Source organism: Somniosus microcephalus, unplaced genomic scaffold, assembly GCF_052327205.1.
Source record: "Somniosus microcephalus isolate GS21.2 unplaced genomic scaffold, FLI_Smic_1.0 unresolved_chr2, whole genome shotgun sequence".
In the NCBI taxonomy this organism is placed as follows: Eukaryota; Metazoa; Chordata; class Chondrichthyes; order Squaliformes; family Somniosidae; genus Somniosus; species Somniosus microcephalus.
In genome coordinates, this window is record NW_028225180.1 from 9,882,746 (window position 1) to 9,900,969 (window position 18,224).

The 18,224-nt window shown below is 53.4% G+C and overlaps 1 protein-coding gene across 8 annotated transcripts in view; it reads right to left on the minus strand.

Annotated features, from left to right (window-relative positions):
- ctnnd1 (catenin (cadherin-associated protein), delta 1) overlaps positions 1–18,224 on the minus strand; it is a 126,682-nt gene that overhangs the window by 6,874 nt on the left and 101,584 nt on the right. For 7 of the 8 annotated variants that reach the window (XM_085975833.1, XM_085975830.1, XM_085975829.1 and 4 more), the window contains 9 exons: positions 17,782–17,847; positions 16,322–16,449; positions 13,006–13,156; positions 10,566–10,758; positions 9,501–9,615; positions 7,391–7,472; positions 6,220–6,261; positions 4,484–4,578; positions 1,872–1,966 (listed from right to left, as the gene is read on the minus strand). In XM_085975833.1, the coding sequence (XP_085831959.1) occupies positions 1,904–1,966; positions 4,484–4,578; positions 6,220–6,261; positions 7,391–7,472; positions 9,501–9,615; positions 10,566–10,758; positions 13,006–13,156; positions 16,322–16,449; positions 17,782–17,847 (935 nt within the window). In that variant the 3' untranslated portion in view covers positions 1,872–1,903. The remainder of the gene's footprint in view (positions 1–1,871; positions 1,967–4,483; positions 4,579–6,219; positions 6,262–7,390; positions 7,473–9,500; positions 9,616–10,565; positions 10,759–13,005; positions 13,157–16,321; positions 16,450–17,781; positions 17,848–18,224) is intronic. The other variant, XM_085975832.1, reaches the window with a different exon arrangement.

Sequence of the window (18,224 nt, forward strand, 5' to 3'; positions counted from 1 at the left end):
TAATCCAAGGTACAGTAGTGTAGGGGTTATGTTACTGGACTAATAATCCAGGATACAGTAGTGTAGGGGTCATGTTACTGGACTAATAATCCAGGGTACGGTAGTGTAGGGGTTATGTTACTGGACTAATAATCCAGGGTACAGCAGTGTAGGGGTTATGTTACTGGACTAATAATCCAGGGTACAGTAGTGTAGGGGTTATGTTACTGGACTAATAATCCAGGGTACAGTAGTGTAGGGGTTATGTTACTGGACTAATAATCCAGGGTACAGTAGTGTAGGGGTTATGTTACTGGACTAATAATCCAGGGTACAGTAGTGTAGGGGTTATGTTACTGGACTAATAATCCAGGGTACAGTAGTGTAGGGGTTATGTTACTGGACTAATAATCCAGGGTACAGTAGTGTAGGGGTTATGTTACTGGACTAATAATCCAGGGTACAGTAGTGTATGGGTCATGTTACTGGACTAATAATCCAGGGTACAGTAGTGTAGGAGTCATGTTACTGGACTAATAATCCAGGGTACAGTAGTGTAGGGGTTATGTTACGGGAATAATCCAGGGTACAGTAGTGTAGGGGTTGTGTTACTGGACTAATAATCCAGGGTACAGTAGTGTAGGGGTTATGTTACTGGACTAATAATCCGGGGTACAGTAGTGTAGGGGTTATGTTACTGGACTAATAATCCAGGGTACGGTAGCGTAGGGATTATGTTACTGGACTAATAATCCAGGGTACAGTACTGTAGGGGTTATGTTACTGGACTAATAATCCAGGGTACAGTAGTGTAGGGGCTATGTTACTGGACTAATAATCCAGGGTACAGTAGTGTAGGGGTTATGTTACTGGACTAATAATCCAGGGTACAGTAGTGTAGGGGTTATGTTACTGGACTAATAATCCAGGGTACAGTAGTGTATGGGTCATGTTACTGGACTAATAATCCAGGGTACAGTAGTGTAGGGGTTATGTTACGGGAATAATCCAGGGTACAGTAGTGTAGGGATTATGTTACTGGACTAATAATCCAGGGTACAGTAGTGTAGGGGTTATGTTACTGGACTAATAATCCAGGGTACAGTAGTGTAGGGGTTATGTTACTGGACTAATAATCCAAGGTACAGTAGTGTAGGGGTTATGTTACTGGACTAATAATCCAGGGTACAGTAGTGTAGGGGTTATGTTACAGGACTAATAATCCAGGGTACCGTAGTGTAGGGGTTATGTTATTGGACTAATAATCCAGGGTACAGTCATGTAGGGGTTTTGTTACTGGACTAATAATCCAGGGTACAGTCGTGTAGGGGTTTTGTTACTGGACTAATAATCCAGGGTGCAGTAGTGTAGGGGTTATGTTACTGGACTAATAATCCATGGTACAGTAGTGTAGGGGTTATGTTACTGGACTAATAATCCAGGGTACAGTAGTGTAGGGGTTATGTTACTGGACTAATAATCCAGGGTACAGTAGTGTAGGGGTCATGTTACTGGACTAATAATCCAGGGTACAGTAGTGTAGGGGTTATGTTACTGGACTAATTATCCAGGGTACAGTAGTGTAGGGGTTATGTTACTGGACTAATAATCCAGGGTACAGTAGTGTAGGGGTCATGTTACTGGACTAATAATCCAGGGTACAGTAGTGTAGGGGTCATGTTACTGGACTAATTATCCAGGGTACGGTAGTGTCGGGGTTATGTGCGTGTGCGGCTCACTACCACATGCAGGACAAGGACATTTACACTGAGGCTCCGTACACACTAAACCATAGGGAGGGACTCCAGCAACTCACTCGCTAATTTAAGACTGCTGTCGCTCTTTTATAAACAGTGTTGAATTCAAGTCCATCAGACATTAATTACACGTACCATGCACATGCTTAGTGACGCGTGTTAATGTTTTAGTCCTGGTAGGTCAAGAGGCCGAGGCTGCCTGTGTTAGTATTGCTTCTGTATTGCTCTCCCTGTGAGTGGCAGACATGCAGAGTTAGTGGAGAGAGTGAGTTAGTCACAGATAGGATGGATTCACAGTGTAAAAGACACACACATGCAAGGGAGGTCAGCGATTCTCATCAGTGCAGGATTAAACACCTCTCCCTCACTGTCCAGTGCCCTCTGAAAACCTACAAGCCTAGTTTCAGCACCGGACGCTCACAGGGCACGGGTTAGATACAGTGTAGAGCTCCCTCCACATTACCCTGACAGTGTGTCCCCCACTTTATACCCAGTGTCAGCACCGAGCGCTCCCAGGGCAGGTACAGCACGGGTTAGATACAGTGTATAACTCCCTCTACATTACCCTGACAGTGTGTCCCCACGTTATACCCAGTGTCAGCATCGAGCGCTCCCAGGGCAGGTACAGCATGGGTTAGATACAGTGTAGAGCTCCCTCTACATTACCCTGACAATATTTCTCCCAAATCCCAGGGTAGCGCCCCCTACAGCACTGCTGACGCTTTGCCATTTCTCACGTTGACCAATCACTGGCCTTCGCCCATTCCAAACTGGGTTCTTGTGCACAGACCCTGGAGACGCAGGACACAGAGTGAGAGAGAGAGATCTTCACCCCTCTGCGAAGAGGCTGAGGAACAGACCCACTGGCTCCTCGATTTGCTCTGGGGCGCAGCTGGAGCATCAGGGAGCGAGTCACTGCCGGGATCGTGGTTAGTCGATCCTCAGCCTTCACACCGACGCTCCGTAACAATCACCCGTCTCCGCCCCTGCCTCAGCCCACCTGCTGCTGAAACCCTCTTCCGTGCCGGTTGTTAACTGCCAGACATTCCGACGCTCTCCTGGCCAGACCGCCCATCTTCCACCCTTCAACTCATCCAAAATTCCTGCTAGCCCCGTATCCCAACTCGCACCAAGTCCCGTTCAACCATCGCCCCCACCGCCACCCCAACCCCACCGTGCTCACCGAGCTTCACTGGTTCCCGGTCCGGCAGCGCCTCAATATTAAATTCTCATCCTCATGTTCAAATCACTCCATGGCCTCATCCCCTTCTCGATCTCTGTAACCTCCTCCATCCCCTACAACCCTCCCTATCTCTGTAACCTCCTCCAGCCCCTACAACCCTCCCTATCTCTGTAACCTCCTCCAGCCCCGACAACCCTCCTTATCTCTGTAACCTCCTCCAGCCCCGACAACCCTCCCTATCTCTGTAACCTCCTCCAGCCCTACAACCCTCCCTATCTCTGTAACCTTCTCCAGCCCCTACAACCCTCCCTATCTCTGTAACCTCCTCCAGCCCCTACAACCCTCCCTATCTCTGTAACCTCCTCCAGCCCCGACAACCCTCCCTATCTCTGTAACCTCCTCCAGCTCCTACAACCCTCCCTATCTCTGTAACCTCCTCCAGCCCCGACAACCCTCCCTATCTCTGTAACCTCCTCCAGCTGTACAACCCGAGAGATCTCTGCGCTCCTCCAATTCCGGCCTCTTGAGCATCCCCCGATTTTAATCGCTCCACCACTGGCGGCCGTGCCTTCAGCTGCCTGGGCCCTAAGCTCTGGAATTCCCTTCATAAACCTCTCCGCCTCCTTTAAAACGCTGCATAAAACCTACCTCTTTGACCATGCTTCTGCTCACCTGTCCCAGCGACTCGGTGCCAATGTTTTGTCCGGTTTACTCTGCTGTGAAGCACCTTGGGACGTTTTACTACATTAAAGACGCTGTACCAATGAGAGTTGTGTTGCCATCAGGAATGAGCGGGACAACCGAAGGGCTCATATCCTCAACGCCATTCAGCCCATCCAAGTCTAACACCCCTCTGCTCGCCCCCGGCCCACTGGGTTACAGCGGGAAAGGCAGTGTAGCTCAGACGGGCGGGTTTCGGGGCAGTGACACGTGCGTGAGGCGTCAATGCGAGTGTGCGAACGAGGGCCACTCATCGAGTCATAGAGTTATACCGCAACAGATAGAGGCCCTTCGGCCCATCGTGTCCGCGCCGGCCATCAAGCCCTGTCTATTCTAATCCCATTTTCCAGCACTTGGTCCGTAGCCTTGTATGCTATGGCATTTCAAGTGCTCATCTAAATGCTTCTTGAATGTTGTGAGGGTTCCTGCCTCTACCACCCTTTCAGGCAGTGAGTTCCAGATTCCAGCCACCCTCTGGGTGAAAAAGTTTTTCCTCAAATCCCCTCTAAACCTCCTGCCCCTTACCTTGAAGCTATGCCCCCTGGTTATTGATCCCTCTGCTAAGGGGAAAAGTTCCTTTCTATCTACCCTATCTATGCCCCTCATAATTTTGTACACCTCAATCAGGTCCCCCCTCAGCCTTCTCTGCTCCAAGGGAAACAACCCCAGCCTGTCCAGTCTCTCTTTATAGCTGAAGCGCTCCAGCCCGGGTGACATCCTGGTGAATCTCCTCTGCACCCTCTCCAATGCAATCACATCCTTCCTATAGTGTGGCGACCAGAACTGCACACAGTATTCCAGCTGGGGCCTAACTAGCGTTTTGTACAGCTCCATCATAGCTCACCTTGAGTGGTTCCCGCTCGGAATAATCCCCCGATCGATCGAGAGTCCGATCCAACGTGCGATTACGCTCCCTGTGATCCAGTGTGGAGTAGGCATCTAGAGAGGCAGAGGGGAGGGTGAAACGGCAAACCACGCAGCCATCAGTTCAACAACACAGCGGGGGAAAAGGAATCCTGACTCACTCCACCCCTGTGGGTGAGGGTCAGTGGGTGTCCGGGGGGGGGGGGGGGGGGGAGATAGGAGCCTCTTGGTCCCTGTGGGTGAGGGTCAGTGGGTGTAGGGGGGAGACAGGAGCCTCTCGGTCCCTGTGGATGAGGGTCAGTGGGTGTAAGGGGGGGGAGACAGGAGCCTCTCGGTCCCTGTGGGTGAGGGTCAGTGGGTGTAGGGGAGACAGGAGCCTCTCGGTCCCTGTGGGTGAGAGTCAGTGGGTATAGGGGAGACAGGAACCTCTCGGTCCCTGTGGGTGAGGGTCAGTGGGTATAGGGGAGACAGGAGCCTCTCGGTCCCTGTGGGTGAGGGTCAGTGGGTGTGTGAGGGAGACAGGAGCCTCTCGGTCCCCGTGGGCAAGGGTCAGTGTCTGTGGAGGGAGACAGGAGCCTCTCGGTCCCTGTGGGTGAGGGTCAGTGGGTGTGGAGGGAGACAGGAACCTCTCGGTCCCCGTGGGCGAGGGTCAGTGTCTGTGGAGGGAGACAGGAGTCTCTTGGTCCCTGTGGGTGAGGGTCAGTGGGTGTAGGGAGGGAGACAGGAACCTCTCGGTCCCTGTGGGTGAGGGTCAGTGGGTGTGGGGGGAGACAGGAGCCTCTCGGTCCCTGTGGGTGAGGGTCAGTGGGTGTGGAGGGAGACTAGAGCCTCTCGGTCCCTGTGGGTGAGGGTCAGTGGGTGTGGGGGGGGGGGGGGGGGGGAGACAGGAGCCTCTCGGTCCCTGTGGGTGAGGGTCAGTGGGTGTGGAGGGAGACTAGAGCCTCTCGGTCCCTGTGGGTGAGGGTCAGTGGGGGGGGGGGGGGAGACAGGAGCCTCTCGGTCCCTGTGGGTGAGGGTCAGTGGGTGTGGAGGGAGACAGGAACCTCTTGGTCCCTGTGGGTGAGGGTCAGTGGGGGGGGGGGGGGGGGGGGGAGACAGGAGCCTCTCGGTCCCTGTGGGTGAGGGTCAGTGAGTGTGGAGGGAGACTAGAGCCTCTCGGTCCCTGTGGGTGAGGGTCAGTGGGTGTGTGAGGTAGACAGGAGCCTCTCGGTCCCTGTGGGTGAGGGTCAGTGGGTGTGGGGGGGGGGGGGGGAAAGAGAGACAGGAGCCTCTCGGTCCCTGTGGGTGAGGATCAGTGTCTGTGGAGGGAGACAGGAGCCTCTCGGTCCCTGTGGGTGAGAATCAGTGTCTGTGGAGGGAGACAGGAGCCTCTCGGTCCCTGTGGGTGAGGGTCGGTGGGTGTAGGGGAGAAGACAGGAGCCTCTCTGTCCCTGTGGGTGAGGGTCGGTGGGTGTAGGGGAGAAGACAGGAGCCTCTCTGTCCCTGTGGGTGAGGGTCGGTGGGTGCAGGGGAGAAGACAGGAGCCTCTCGGTCCCTGTGGGTGAGGGTCGGTGGGTGTAGGGGAGAAGACAGGAGCCTCTCTGTCCCTGTGGGTGAGGATCAGTGTCTGTGGAGGGAGACAGGAGCCTCTCGGTCCCTGTGGGTGAGGGTCGGTGGGTGTAGGGGAGTAGACAGGAGCCCCTCGGTCCCTGTCCGATTCAAACCGCACCATCTTACCTGGACCAAGGTCATCAAGAGGGATCATCTCCCTTTTATCACCTGCAAACAGCAGAAAAGTCAAATGAAAATGTTTGGTCGAACCCAATAAACAACCCTCACCTAAAATACACCAACTCCTGCAACATTAAACCACTGCCTCCGCTCCCCAGTGGAACCCTGACCCTTGAACCTCAGTGGAACCCTGACCCCTTGAACCCCAGTGGAACCCTGACCTCCTTGAACCCTGACCTCCTTGAACCCCAGTGGAACCCTGACCCCCTTGAACCCCAGTGGAACCCTGACCTCCTTGAACCCCAGTGGAACCCTGACCCCCATGAATCCCAGTGGAACCCTGACCCCCCTTGAACCCCAGTGGAACCTTGACCCCCTTGAACCCCAGTGGAACCCTGACCTCCTTGAACCCCAGTGGAACCCTGACCCCCATGAATCCCAGTGGAACCCTGACCCCCCTTGAACTCCAGTGGAACCTTGACCCCCTTGAACCCCAGTGGAACCCTGACCCCCTTGAACCCCAGTGGAACCTTGACCCCCTTGAACCCCAGTGGAACCCTGACCCCCATGAACCCCAGTGGAACCCTGACCCCCATGAACCCCAGTGGAACCCTGACCCCCATGAACCCCAGTGGAACCTTGAACCCCAGTGGAACCCTGACCCCTTGAACCCCAGTGGAACCCTGACCCCCATGAACCCCAGTGGAACCCTGACCCCCTTGAATCCCAGTGGAACCTTGACCCCCAGTGGAGCCCTGATCCCCTTGAACCCCAGTGGAACCCTGACCTCCTCGAACCCCAGTGGAGCCATGACCCCCTTGAACCCAAGTGGAACCCTGACCCCTTGAACCCCAGTGGAACCCTGACCCCTTGAACCCCAGTGGAACCCTGACCCCCTTGAACCCCAGTGGAACCCTGACCCCCTTGAACCCGTGGAACCTTGACCCACTTGAACCCCAGTGGAACTCTGACCCCTTGAACCTCAGTGGAACCCTGACCCCCCTTGAACCCCAGTGGAACCCTGACCCCTTGAACCTCAGTGGAACCCTGACCCCCCATGAACCCCAGTGGAACCCGCCTGTAACTTGGTCCTTGCCCTCTCGCAGACCCCTGACCTCTACACTCCCCTGCGCTCTGCCGGCTGTGGATTAAAAGCTGGCCATTGCTCCGCCCTCACCTCCGCGTTGGTTCTTCTCAATCAGTGGCAGCGTGCTGTCGTCGTAGGAGTTCCCAGCAGCTCCTCGGGTCGTGTTCAGCACCTGCCACGGGGAAACGGTATGTTAGAATCGGACAGTAACACGGAGGCCATTCGGCCCGTCGTGCCTGTGCTGGCTCTTTGGAAGATTCTACCCAATTAGCCCCACTTCCCCGCCACCCCCCCACGCTCTTTCCCCCACAGCCCTGTAAATTATTTCCCTTCAAAGTATTTATCCAATCCCCCTTTTGAAAATTATTATTGAATCTGCTTCCACCGCCCTTTCAGGCAGCGCGTTCCAGATCAGAACAACTCGCTGCATAAAATAAATTCTCATCTCCCCCTCTGGTTCGTTAGCTTATTATCTTCAATCTGTGTCCTCTGGTTACCGACCCTCCTGCCACTGGAAACAGTTCCTCCCCGTCTACTCCATCAAAACACTTCATCATCTTGCAAACCTCTATCAAATCGCCCCTTAACCTTCTCTGCTCTAAGGAGAACAATCCCAGCTTCTCCAGTCTCTCCACGTAACTGAAGTCCCTCATCCCTGGTACCATTCTGATCAATCTCCCCTTAACCTTCTCTGCTCTAAGAAGAACAATCCCAGCTTCTCCAGTCTCTCCACAGAACTGAAGTCCCTCATCCCTGGTACCATTCTGGTCAATCTCCCCTTAACCTTCTCTGCTCTAAGGAGAACAACTCCAGCTTCTCCAGTCTCTCCAAGTAACTGGAGTCCCTCATCCCTGGTACCATTCTGGTCAATCTCCTCTGCAAGGTCTCAACATCTACCTCCCTGCCACTCACTTTGAGAATACGGTCAGGATGTCCCAGTTATCGCTTCTAACCTGCCCACGGCACACATTTATTGTCTGATTTATGCTCCTGTGGGGTGCCTTGGGATGTTTTACTGTGTTAAAGGCGCTATATAAATGCAATCATAAGAAACAGGAGCAGGGGTCGGCCATTCGGCCCCTCGAGCCTGCTCCGCCATTCAACGAGATCACGGCTGATCATCGACCTCTTTCCCGCCCTATCCCCATATCCCTGGGTTCCCTTAATATTCAAAAATCTATCAACCTCTGACTTGAATATACTCCGACTGAGCCCCCACAGCCCTCTGGGGCAGAGAATTCCAAAGATTCACCCCCCTCTGAGTGAAGACATTTCTCCTCATCTCAGTCCTAAATGGCCGACCCCTTATTCCGAGACTGTGACCCCGAGTTCTAGATTCCCCCACGAGGGGAAACATCCTCCCTGCATCCACCCTGTCCAACCCCCTCAGAATCTTATATGTTTTAATGAGATCACCTCATTGGAGTTTGGAAGAATGAGAGGTGATCTTATTGAAACATATAAGATACTGAGGGGGCTCGACAAGGTAGATGCGGAGAGGATGTTTCCCCTCGTGGGGAAATCTAGAACTCGGGGGCACAGTCTCAGAATAAAGGGTCGCCCTTTTAGAACTGAGATGAGGAGGAATTTCTTCTCAGAGGGTCGTAAATCTGTGGAATTCTCTGCCCCAGAGAGCCGTGGAGGCCGGGTCATTAAATACATTTAAGGTGGAGACAGACAGATTTTTGCAAGATAAGGGAGTGAAGGGTTATGGGGAGCGGGCGGGGAAGTGGCTCTGAGCCCAAGATCAGCCCTGATCTTATTGAATGGCGGAGCAGGCTCGAGGGGCCGAGTGGCCTATTCCTGCTCCTGTTTCTGATGTTCTTATAAACTCCAGAGAGTATCGGCCCAATCTACTCAATCTCCCCTCATAGGACAACCCTCTCATCCCAGGAATCAATCTAGTGAACCTTCGTTGCGCTGCCTCTAAGGCAAGTGTATCTCTCAGTTGTGGTTTTAGCGAGCCAAGCTATGGTATGGCTCAGGCACAATCCAAGCGGTTGTACACACCGCATACAAAAAAAGAGACCCAGTCAGCTACAGGCTACCAATAAATCAGAAAGACAATACTCAAGAATTCCACATCAGCAGGATCACCCCAGCCCACCATTAATGGGGGCCACCGAGTGTCAATTGATCTCCCGCAGCCTGCTGACCTCTGACCTGGATTGATCGCCGCACCGCCCCCCCCCGCCATTACCTGAAAGTCCGTCTTCTTCCAGCCATCCTTCTCCAGCTGCTTCCTGAGCTCCTTGTAACCCCACAGTGTCTGCAGGACTGTCGATGCCGCCTTTATCTCCCGCTCGGAGCGGCTGCTGGAGTGGAGACAAGAAGATCCAAGTCAACGCCAGCAGCGCAGGCGGCTCTTCAGCCCCTCGAGCCGTTTATCGACATAGTATAAACAGCACAGGAACATCTCGGCTGACACTCCAGTGCAGTACGGAGGGAGCGCCGCACTGTCGGAGGGGCAGTACTGAGGGAGCGCCGCACTGTCGGAGGGGCAGTACTGAGGGAGCGCTGCACTGCCGGAGGGTCAGTACTGAGGGAGCGCCGCACTGTCGGAGGGGCAGTACTGAGGGAGCGCCGCACTGCCGGAGGGGCAGTACTGAGGGAGCGCTGCACTGTTGGAGGGGCAGTACTGAAGGAGCGCCGCACTGTCGGAGGGGCAGTACTGAGGGAGCGCCGCACTGTTGATGGGGCAGTACTGAGGGAGCGCCGCACTGTTGATGGGGCAGTACTGAGGGAGCGCCGCACTGTTGATGGGGCAGTACTGAGGGAGCGCTGCACTGTCGGAGGGGCAGTACTGAGGGAGCGCCGCACTGTCGGAGGGGCAGTACTGAGGGAGCGCCGCACTGCCGGAGGGGCAGTACTGAGGGAGCGCTGCACTGTCGGAGGGGCAGTACTGAGGGAACACTATTTTTCGGTTGACATCTTAAACCGAGGCCCCGTCTGCTCTCTCAGGTGGACATAAAAGATCCCACGGACACTATTTCGAAGAAGAGCAGGGGAGTTCTCCCCGGTGTCCTGGGGCCAATATTTATCTCTCAATCAACATCACTAAAACAGATTATCTGGTGATTATCACATTGCTGTTTGTGGGAGCTTGCTGTGCGCAAATTGGCTGCCGCGTTTCCTACATTAGAACAGCGACTCCACTTCAAAAAGTCCTTCATTGGCTGGAAAGCGCTACGGGAAGTCGTGAAAGTCACCATAGAAATCTTTCTTTTCCTTTTCGCGCGGTGAACTCCCTGCGGTACGTCCTTACCCGGATTTGGTGATCAGGACTAGTTTCTCGACACCCTGCAACTCTCTCAGTTTCTTTGCAGCCTCCACGTTGTCGATGATGACCTCGTTGATGGTCTGGAGAATTGACACCACCGTGTCCTCAGCCCGAGTCCGGGACTCCGGCTGCCCGGTCCCAGGTACATTGCAGATTAGATTGGGCATCGCATGTTTACCTGGCAAAAGTCGGGTCAACAAAACATCAGTTAGACACGGATTCTGTTGCACAAAGTTGACTGGGGCCTTCGATGGGAGAGTTAGGGTACGAGAGGGATGATCTTCGATGGGAGAGTTAGGGTACGAGAGGGATGATCTTCGATGGGTGAGTTAGGGTACGAGAGGGATGATCTTCGATGGGAGAGTTAGGGTACGAGAGGGATGATCTTCGATGGGTGAGTTAGGGTACGAGAGGGATGATCTTCGATGGGTGAGTTAGGGTACTAGAGGGGTGATCTTCGATGGGAGAGTTAGGGTACTAGAGGGATGATCTTCGATGGGAGAGTTAGGGTACGAGAGGGATGATCTTCGATGGGAGAGTTAGGGTACGAGAGGGATGATCTTCGATGGGAGAGTTAGGGTACGAGAGGGATGATCTTCGATGGGAGAGTTAGGGTACTAGAGGGATGATCTTCGATGGGAGAGCTAGGGTACGAGAGGGATGATCTTCGATGGGAGAGTTAGGGTACGAGAGGGATGATCTTCGATGGGAGAGTTAGGGTACGAGAGGGATGATCTTCGATGGGAGAGCTAGGGTACGAGAGGGATGATCTTCGATGGGAGAGTTAGGGTACGAGAGGGATGATCTTCGATGGGAGAGTTAGGGTACGAGAGGGATGATCTTCGATGGGAGAGTTAGGGTACGAGAGGGATGATCTTCGATGGGAGAGTTAGGGTACGAGAGGGATGATCTTCGATGGGAGAGTTAGGGTACGAGAGGGATGATCTTCGATGGGAGAGTTAGGGTACGAGAGGGATGATCTTCGATGGGAGAGTTAGGGTACGAGAGGGATGATCTTCGATGGGAGAGTTAGGGTACGAGAGGGATGATCTTCGATGGGAGAGTTCGGGTACTGGAGGGATGATCTTCGATGGGAGAGTTAGGGTACTAGAGGGATGATCTTCGATGGGAGAGTTAGGGTACGAGAGGGATGATCTTCGATGGGAGAGTTAGGGTACTAGAGGGATGATCTTCGATGGGAGAGTTAGGGTACTAGAGGGATGATCTTCGATGGGAGAGTTAGGGTACTGGAGGGATGATCTTCGATGGGAGAGTTAGGGTACGAGAGGGATGATCTTCGATGGGAGAGTTACGGTACTGGAGGGATGATCTTCGATGGGAGAGTTAGGGTACGAGAGGGATGATCTTCGATGGGAGAGTTAGGGTACTAGAGGGATGATCTTCGATGGGAGAGTTAGGGTACTGGAGGGATGATCTTCGATGGGAGAGTTAGGGTACTGGAGGGATGATCTTCGATGGGAGAGTTAGGGTACGAGAGGGATGATCTTCGATGGGAGAGTTAGGGTACTGGAGGGATGATCTTCGATGGGAGAGTTAGGGTACGAGAGGGATGATCTTCGATGGGAGAGTTAGGGTACTGGAGGGATGATCTTCGATGGGAGAGTTAGGGTACTAGAGGGATGATCTTCGATGGGAGAGTTAGGGTACTAGAGGAACAGGACGGGTATTAGAGACACGGCCCTTAGAGTTAGGGTCGAGTGTGACTTGGAGGGGAACTTGGAGGTGGCGGTGTTCCCATGCGCCTGCTGCCCTTGTCCTTCTAGGTGGAAGAGGTCGCGGGTTTGGGAGGTGCTGCCGAAGAAGCCTTGGCGAGTTGCTGCAGTGCATCTTGTAGATGGTACACACTGCAGCCACGGTGCGCCGGTGGTGGAGGGAGTGAATGTTTAAGGTGGTGGATGAGGTGCCAATCAAGCGGGCTGCTTTGTCCTGGATGGTGTCGAGCTTGTTGAGTGTTGTTGGAGCTGCACTCGTAAGAACATAAGAAATAAGAGCAGGAGTAGGCCAATCAGCCCCTCGAGCCTGCTCCGCCATTCAATAAGATCATGGCTGATCTTCTACCTCAACTCTGCTTTCCCGCCCTATCCCCATATCCCTCGATTCCCTTAATATCCAAAAATCTATCGATCTCTGTCTTGAATATACTCAACGACTGAGCCTCCACAGTCTTCCAGGGTAGAGAATTCCAGGCAAGTGGAGAGTATCTCATCACTCTCCTGACTTGTGCCTTGTAGATGGTGGCAAGGCTTTGGGGAGTCACGAGGTGAGACACTCGCCTCAGAATACCCAGCCCTCTGACCTGCTCTTGTAGCCACGGTATTTATCTGGCTGGTCCGGTTAAGTTTCTGAAAGGCACGTAACCGTTTTGGGGTGGGAGAGGGAGTGGAGGAGAATGCCAGCATCTCACCTATCAGTTCCTTGTTCCGGGCATCCAGCGACAGATTTCGCAGTGCGCCCGACACAGCCTTGACCACCCGGTCGTTGTCGTGGGTGAGACGCTCAGCGATGTGGGACAAGCCCTTCTCCTGCCGCACCGTGGAGCGGATGTAGCGGCCATACTGAAGGAAGAGAGGGGCAAAGGTCAGTACATCAGCAGAGGCAAGAATCAACTCCAACGGACCCTTCCAAATCTGGATGCAGTGGTCCGTCTTCCCCCCGACCATCCCCAGTGCCGAATGGTCTGTATTCTTCCTCCAGTTTCCCTGGGCACAGAGAGTCCAGTCCTTTACCTCCTTCACCCACCCCCCCCCCCGTTCTACTGGTACCCAACGACCCTCTTACTCTCCTCCCCCACCCCTCTCTGGTACCTAACGTCAGTCGTGGCTCAGTGGGCCGCACTCTCACCTCTGACTCAGTCGGTTGTGAGTTCGAGTCGCCACTCCAGAGACTTGAGCACAAAAAGCTAGGCTGGCACTCCCAGTGCAGTAGTGAGGGGAGTGCTGCACTGTCGGAGGTGCCGTCTTTCAGATGAGACGTTAAACCGAGGCCCCGTCTGCTCTCTCAGGTGAGCGTAAAAATTCCCACGGCCACCATTTCGAAGAAGAGCAGGGGGGAGTTCTCCCTCTGTCCTGGGCCAATATTTATCCCTCAATCAACATCACTAAAACAGATGATCTGGTCATTATCAGAAGAACATAAGAAATGGGAGCAGGAGTCGGCCATTTGGCCCCTCGAGCCTGCTCTGCCATTCAAGATGATCATGGCTGATCTTCTACCTCAACTCCACCTTCCTGCACTATCCCTTAATTCCCAAAAATCTATCGACCTCAGTCTTGAATATACTCAATGACTGAGCCTCCACAGCCCTCTGGGGTAGAGAATTCCAAAGATTCACCACCCTGTGTGAAGAAATTTCTCCTCATCTCAGTCCTAAATGGCCGACCCTTTATCCTGAGACTGTGACCCCTGGTTCTAAACTCCCCAGCCCGGGGAAACAGCCTCTCAGCATCTACCCTGTCAAGCCCTATAAGAAATGATATGTTTCAATGAGATCACCTCACATTCTTCTAAACTCTAGAGAATATAGGCCTAGTCTACTCAATCTCTCCTCATAGGACAACCCCCCCATCCCAGGAACCAGTCTGGTGAACCTTCGTTGCACTCCCTCTATGGCAAGTATATCTTTCCTTAGGTAAGGAGACCAGAACTGTCCACAATACTCCAGGTGTGGTCTCACCAATGACCTATATAATTGCAGTAAGACGTCTTTACTCTTATACTCAAATCCTCTTGTAATAAAGGCCAACATACCATTTGCTTTCCTATTGCTTGCTGTACCTGCAGGTTAACTTTCGGTGATTCGTGTACAAGGACACCCAGGTCCCTCTGAACACCAACATTTCCCAATCTCTCACCATTTAAAAAATATTCTGCTTTTTTGTTTTTCCTACCGAAGTGCTTCACATTTCTCCACATTGTATTCCAGTTGCCATGTTCTTGCCCGCTCAGTCAGCCTGCCTATATCTCTCTGCAGCCTCTTTGCGTTCTCCTCACAGCTTACTGTCCCACCTAACTTTGTATCAGCAGCAAACTTGGATACGTTACACTCAGCCCCTTCATCTAAGTCATTAATATAGATTGTGAATAGCTGAGGCCCCGCACTGATCCTCGCGGCACCTCGCCAGTTACAGCCTGCCAACCCAACAATGACCCGTTTATACTGACGACTCGGTTTTCTGTCCGTTAACCAATCCTCAATCCATGCTAGTATATTGCCCCCAATCCCAGGAGTCCTAATTTTGTTTAATAACCTCTTGTGTGGCACTTTATCGAATGCCTTCTGAAAATCCAAATACACTACATCCACTGGTTCCCCCTTATCTATTCTGCTAGCTGCAACCACAAAAAACTCTCAACAGATTTATCAAACACTATTTCCCTTTCATAAAACCATGGTGACTCTGCTTAATCATATTAGGATTTTCTAAGTGCCCGGTTACCACGTCCCTAATAATAGATTCTAGCATTTTGCCAACCACTGATGTCTACAACTACGAACTGGCCTATAGTTCCCTGTTTTTTCCTCTTCCTGCTTTCTTAAATAGCGGGGTTATGTTTGCTACCTTCCAATCCTTGGGGACGGTTCTGGAATCCAGGGAATTCTGGAAGATTAATACCAGTGCATCCACTATCTCTGCAGCCACCTCTTTTAGAAACCGAGGATGCAGGACATCAAGTCCAGGGGATTTGTCGTCACTTAGTCCCATTAATTTCTCCAGTCTTTACTTAAACCGCTTTCTTTAAGTTCCTCATTCTCTCTAAACCCTTGGTTCCCCATTATTTCCAGAATGTGTTTTGTGTCTTCTACTGTGAAAGTATTTGTTTAATGCCTCTGCCCTTTCCTTATTGTCCATTGCTGTTTGTGGGAGCTTGCTGTGCACAAATTGGCTGCCGCATTTCCTACATTCTTCTTCTTAGGCAGTCCCTCGGAACCGAGGGTGACTTGCTTCCACACTAAAAATGAGTTCTCAGGTGACTGATGAGTCCAATGCGGGACCTACAGTCTCTGTCACAGGTGGGGGCAGACGGTGGTTGAAGGAGCGGGTGGGTTGGGGGTGCTTGGGTTGACGTGCGCTCCTTCCACTGAATGCGCTTCGCTTCCGCTTGCTCCCGGCGAAGAGACTCGAAGTGTTCGGCGCCTTCCCGGATGCTTCTCCTCCACTTTGTGCGGTCTTGGGCCAGGGATTCCCAGGTGTCGGTGGGGCTGATGCACTTTTTCAAGGAGGCTTTGAGGGTGTCCTTGAAGCGTTTCCTCTGCCCACCTGGGGCTCTCTTGCCGTGTCGGAGCTCCGAGTAGAGCGCTTGCTTTGGGAGTCTCGTACCGGGCATGCGGACAATGTGACCCGTCCATCGGAGCTGATTGAGCGTGGTCAAAGCTTCGATGCTGGGGATGTTGGCCTGAGCGAGAACACAGTGACTACATTCCAAAGGTACGTCATTGGGACGTCCTGAGGTCGTGAAAGGCGCCATATAAATGCAAGTCTTTCTTTCTCTTACTCTCTCCCTCCACCCCTCTGGTAGCCGATGACCTCTTTAGAAAAACCTTCCTCAGATCCAACCCCCGCACCCCCCTCCAACCCAGTGAACCAATCCCACCCCAGGTTCTTCCAGCTCCTTTAGTATTTCCGCCCCCCCCCCCCCCCCACTCTGAAGCGGTTGTGAGCGAATTTCCACCGAGACCGTGACTCTTGCACGAGGCTGCGAGCTCGCCACCGTGGACTCACCGTCCAGCGGCCTGCGCACAGGTTCTGGAGAGCCCCGGCCACCGCCTCGAGCACCGCCGGGTTCTTCGACTCTTTGATCAGCGACAGGTAGAGTCGGACGACCTCCGGTTGGTACAGCAATTCGTAGCCTGCAGAAAACCACACACAAAATCAACGTGTAAAACTCGCCCACACACCGCTTACTGCGCCATCGGACAAAGGTACAGGCACTTAGCTCCTTGTTCGGGGCGCAGAGCAGGAGAGGCCCAGGCTTCATCCCCGGCCTAGTGCTGAGTGAGCCTGATCTCACACCCGGTGTGGTACGGACACACACGGACACACACAGACACACACGGAAAGGCCCAGGCTTCATCCCCGGCCTGTGCTGAGTGAGCCTGATCTCACACCCAGTGTGGGACGGAGCTCCACACACACACACACACACAGAGAGCAGGAAAGGCCCAGGCTTCATCCCCGGCCTAGTGCTGAGTGAGCCTGATCTCACACCCGGTGTGGTACGGAGCCCCACACACACACGGAGCAGGAAAGGCCCAGGCCCCATCCCCGGCCTGTGCTCATCTCATCCAGAGGGGGACGGTGTTGGGGACACTGGACTTGGGACTCCTGCTCCTGATCACCATCCAGCGACTCAGGAAGTCGTAACGAGTGTCGGGAGAGAACGCAGGAACAGGAGGAGGCCATTCAGCCCCCTCGAGCCTGTTCCGCCATTCAGTGAGATCAGGGCTGACCTGTGACCTAACTCTATGTACCCGCCTTTGCCCCATATCCCTTAATACCTTTGGGTTAACAAAAATCTAAATCTCAGATTTAAAATTAAACAACTGACCCAGCATCAATTGCCATTTACGGCAGAGAGTTCCAAACTTCTCCCACCCTTTGTGTGAAGTGTTTCCTAACTTCACTCCTGAAAGGCCGGGCTCTAATTTTTAGACTATGTCCCCTAGTCCGAGACTGCCCAACCAGTGGAAATAGTTCCTCTTTACCTACCCTATCTGTTCCCCTTAATATCGTGAAAACTTCGATCAAATCACCCCTTAATCTTCTACATTCCAGGGAATACAACCCCTAATTTGTGTAATCTCTCCTCGTAACTTAACCCTTGGAGTCCGGGTGTCATTCTGGTAAATCTACGCTGTACTTCCCTCCAAGGCCAGGACTTGACTGCAGTGCGGCTCAGACCTCCGCCTCCCCCCCCACTCGGGTCAAAGGTCAGAGGTGAAGACTGGGTGAGGGATCGCAGAGTCGGTAAGGAACAGAACAGGCGGGTCCAAGGATTGCAACCGGTCAACAGAAACCAAACAAACAGAGAACATAAGAAACAAGAGCAGGCCATTCGGCCCATCGAGCCATTCAATGAGATCACGGCGGTTCTGATCGTGGCCGCGGCTCCACATTCCCCGCAACCCTCGGCTCCCCTGCAGCTCAAGTATCTGTCCATCCGGGTACAAGTGACTTCTTACCTTTGGCTGGGGTGGTCCTCTTTGGTATGTCCACGTCTGCAGTGGGGTCATCGGCGCCTTTCCTTCCTGGGTGACAAAGACATCGGAAAAAGGAAGAGATGAGTGCAGCCATCCCGAGGAACTCTTCCCCTTCCCCCTCCCCCTCCCGCCCCCATCGCCCCCACACCCACAGAAACCCCCTCCCGGGCAAAGGCGAGGGAAGAGCTGTCACTTGCCCGCCCGCACGCAACAGCAGCAGCGCCCTGCTTCTCCCCCGAACAGATGGGAGATTTTGCCCCTCCGGCCCATCCCCAGCCCAAGCCCGCAACCGAAGGCGATGGAGTGCTCCCTCACCACCGGCCCAGGTTCCAGTCCTGGTGCTGCAGTGCCACATTCCTGAGGGCTCCACTGAGCAGAGGTAAACTGCCCTCGTCTGGCAGGGGCCGGGACTGCACGGGAATTCA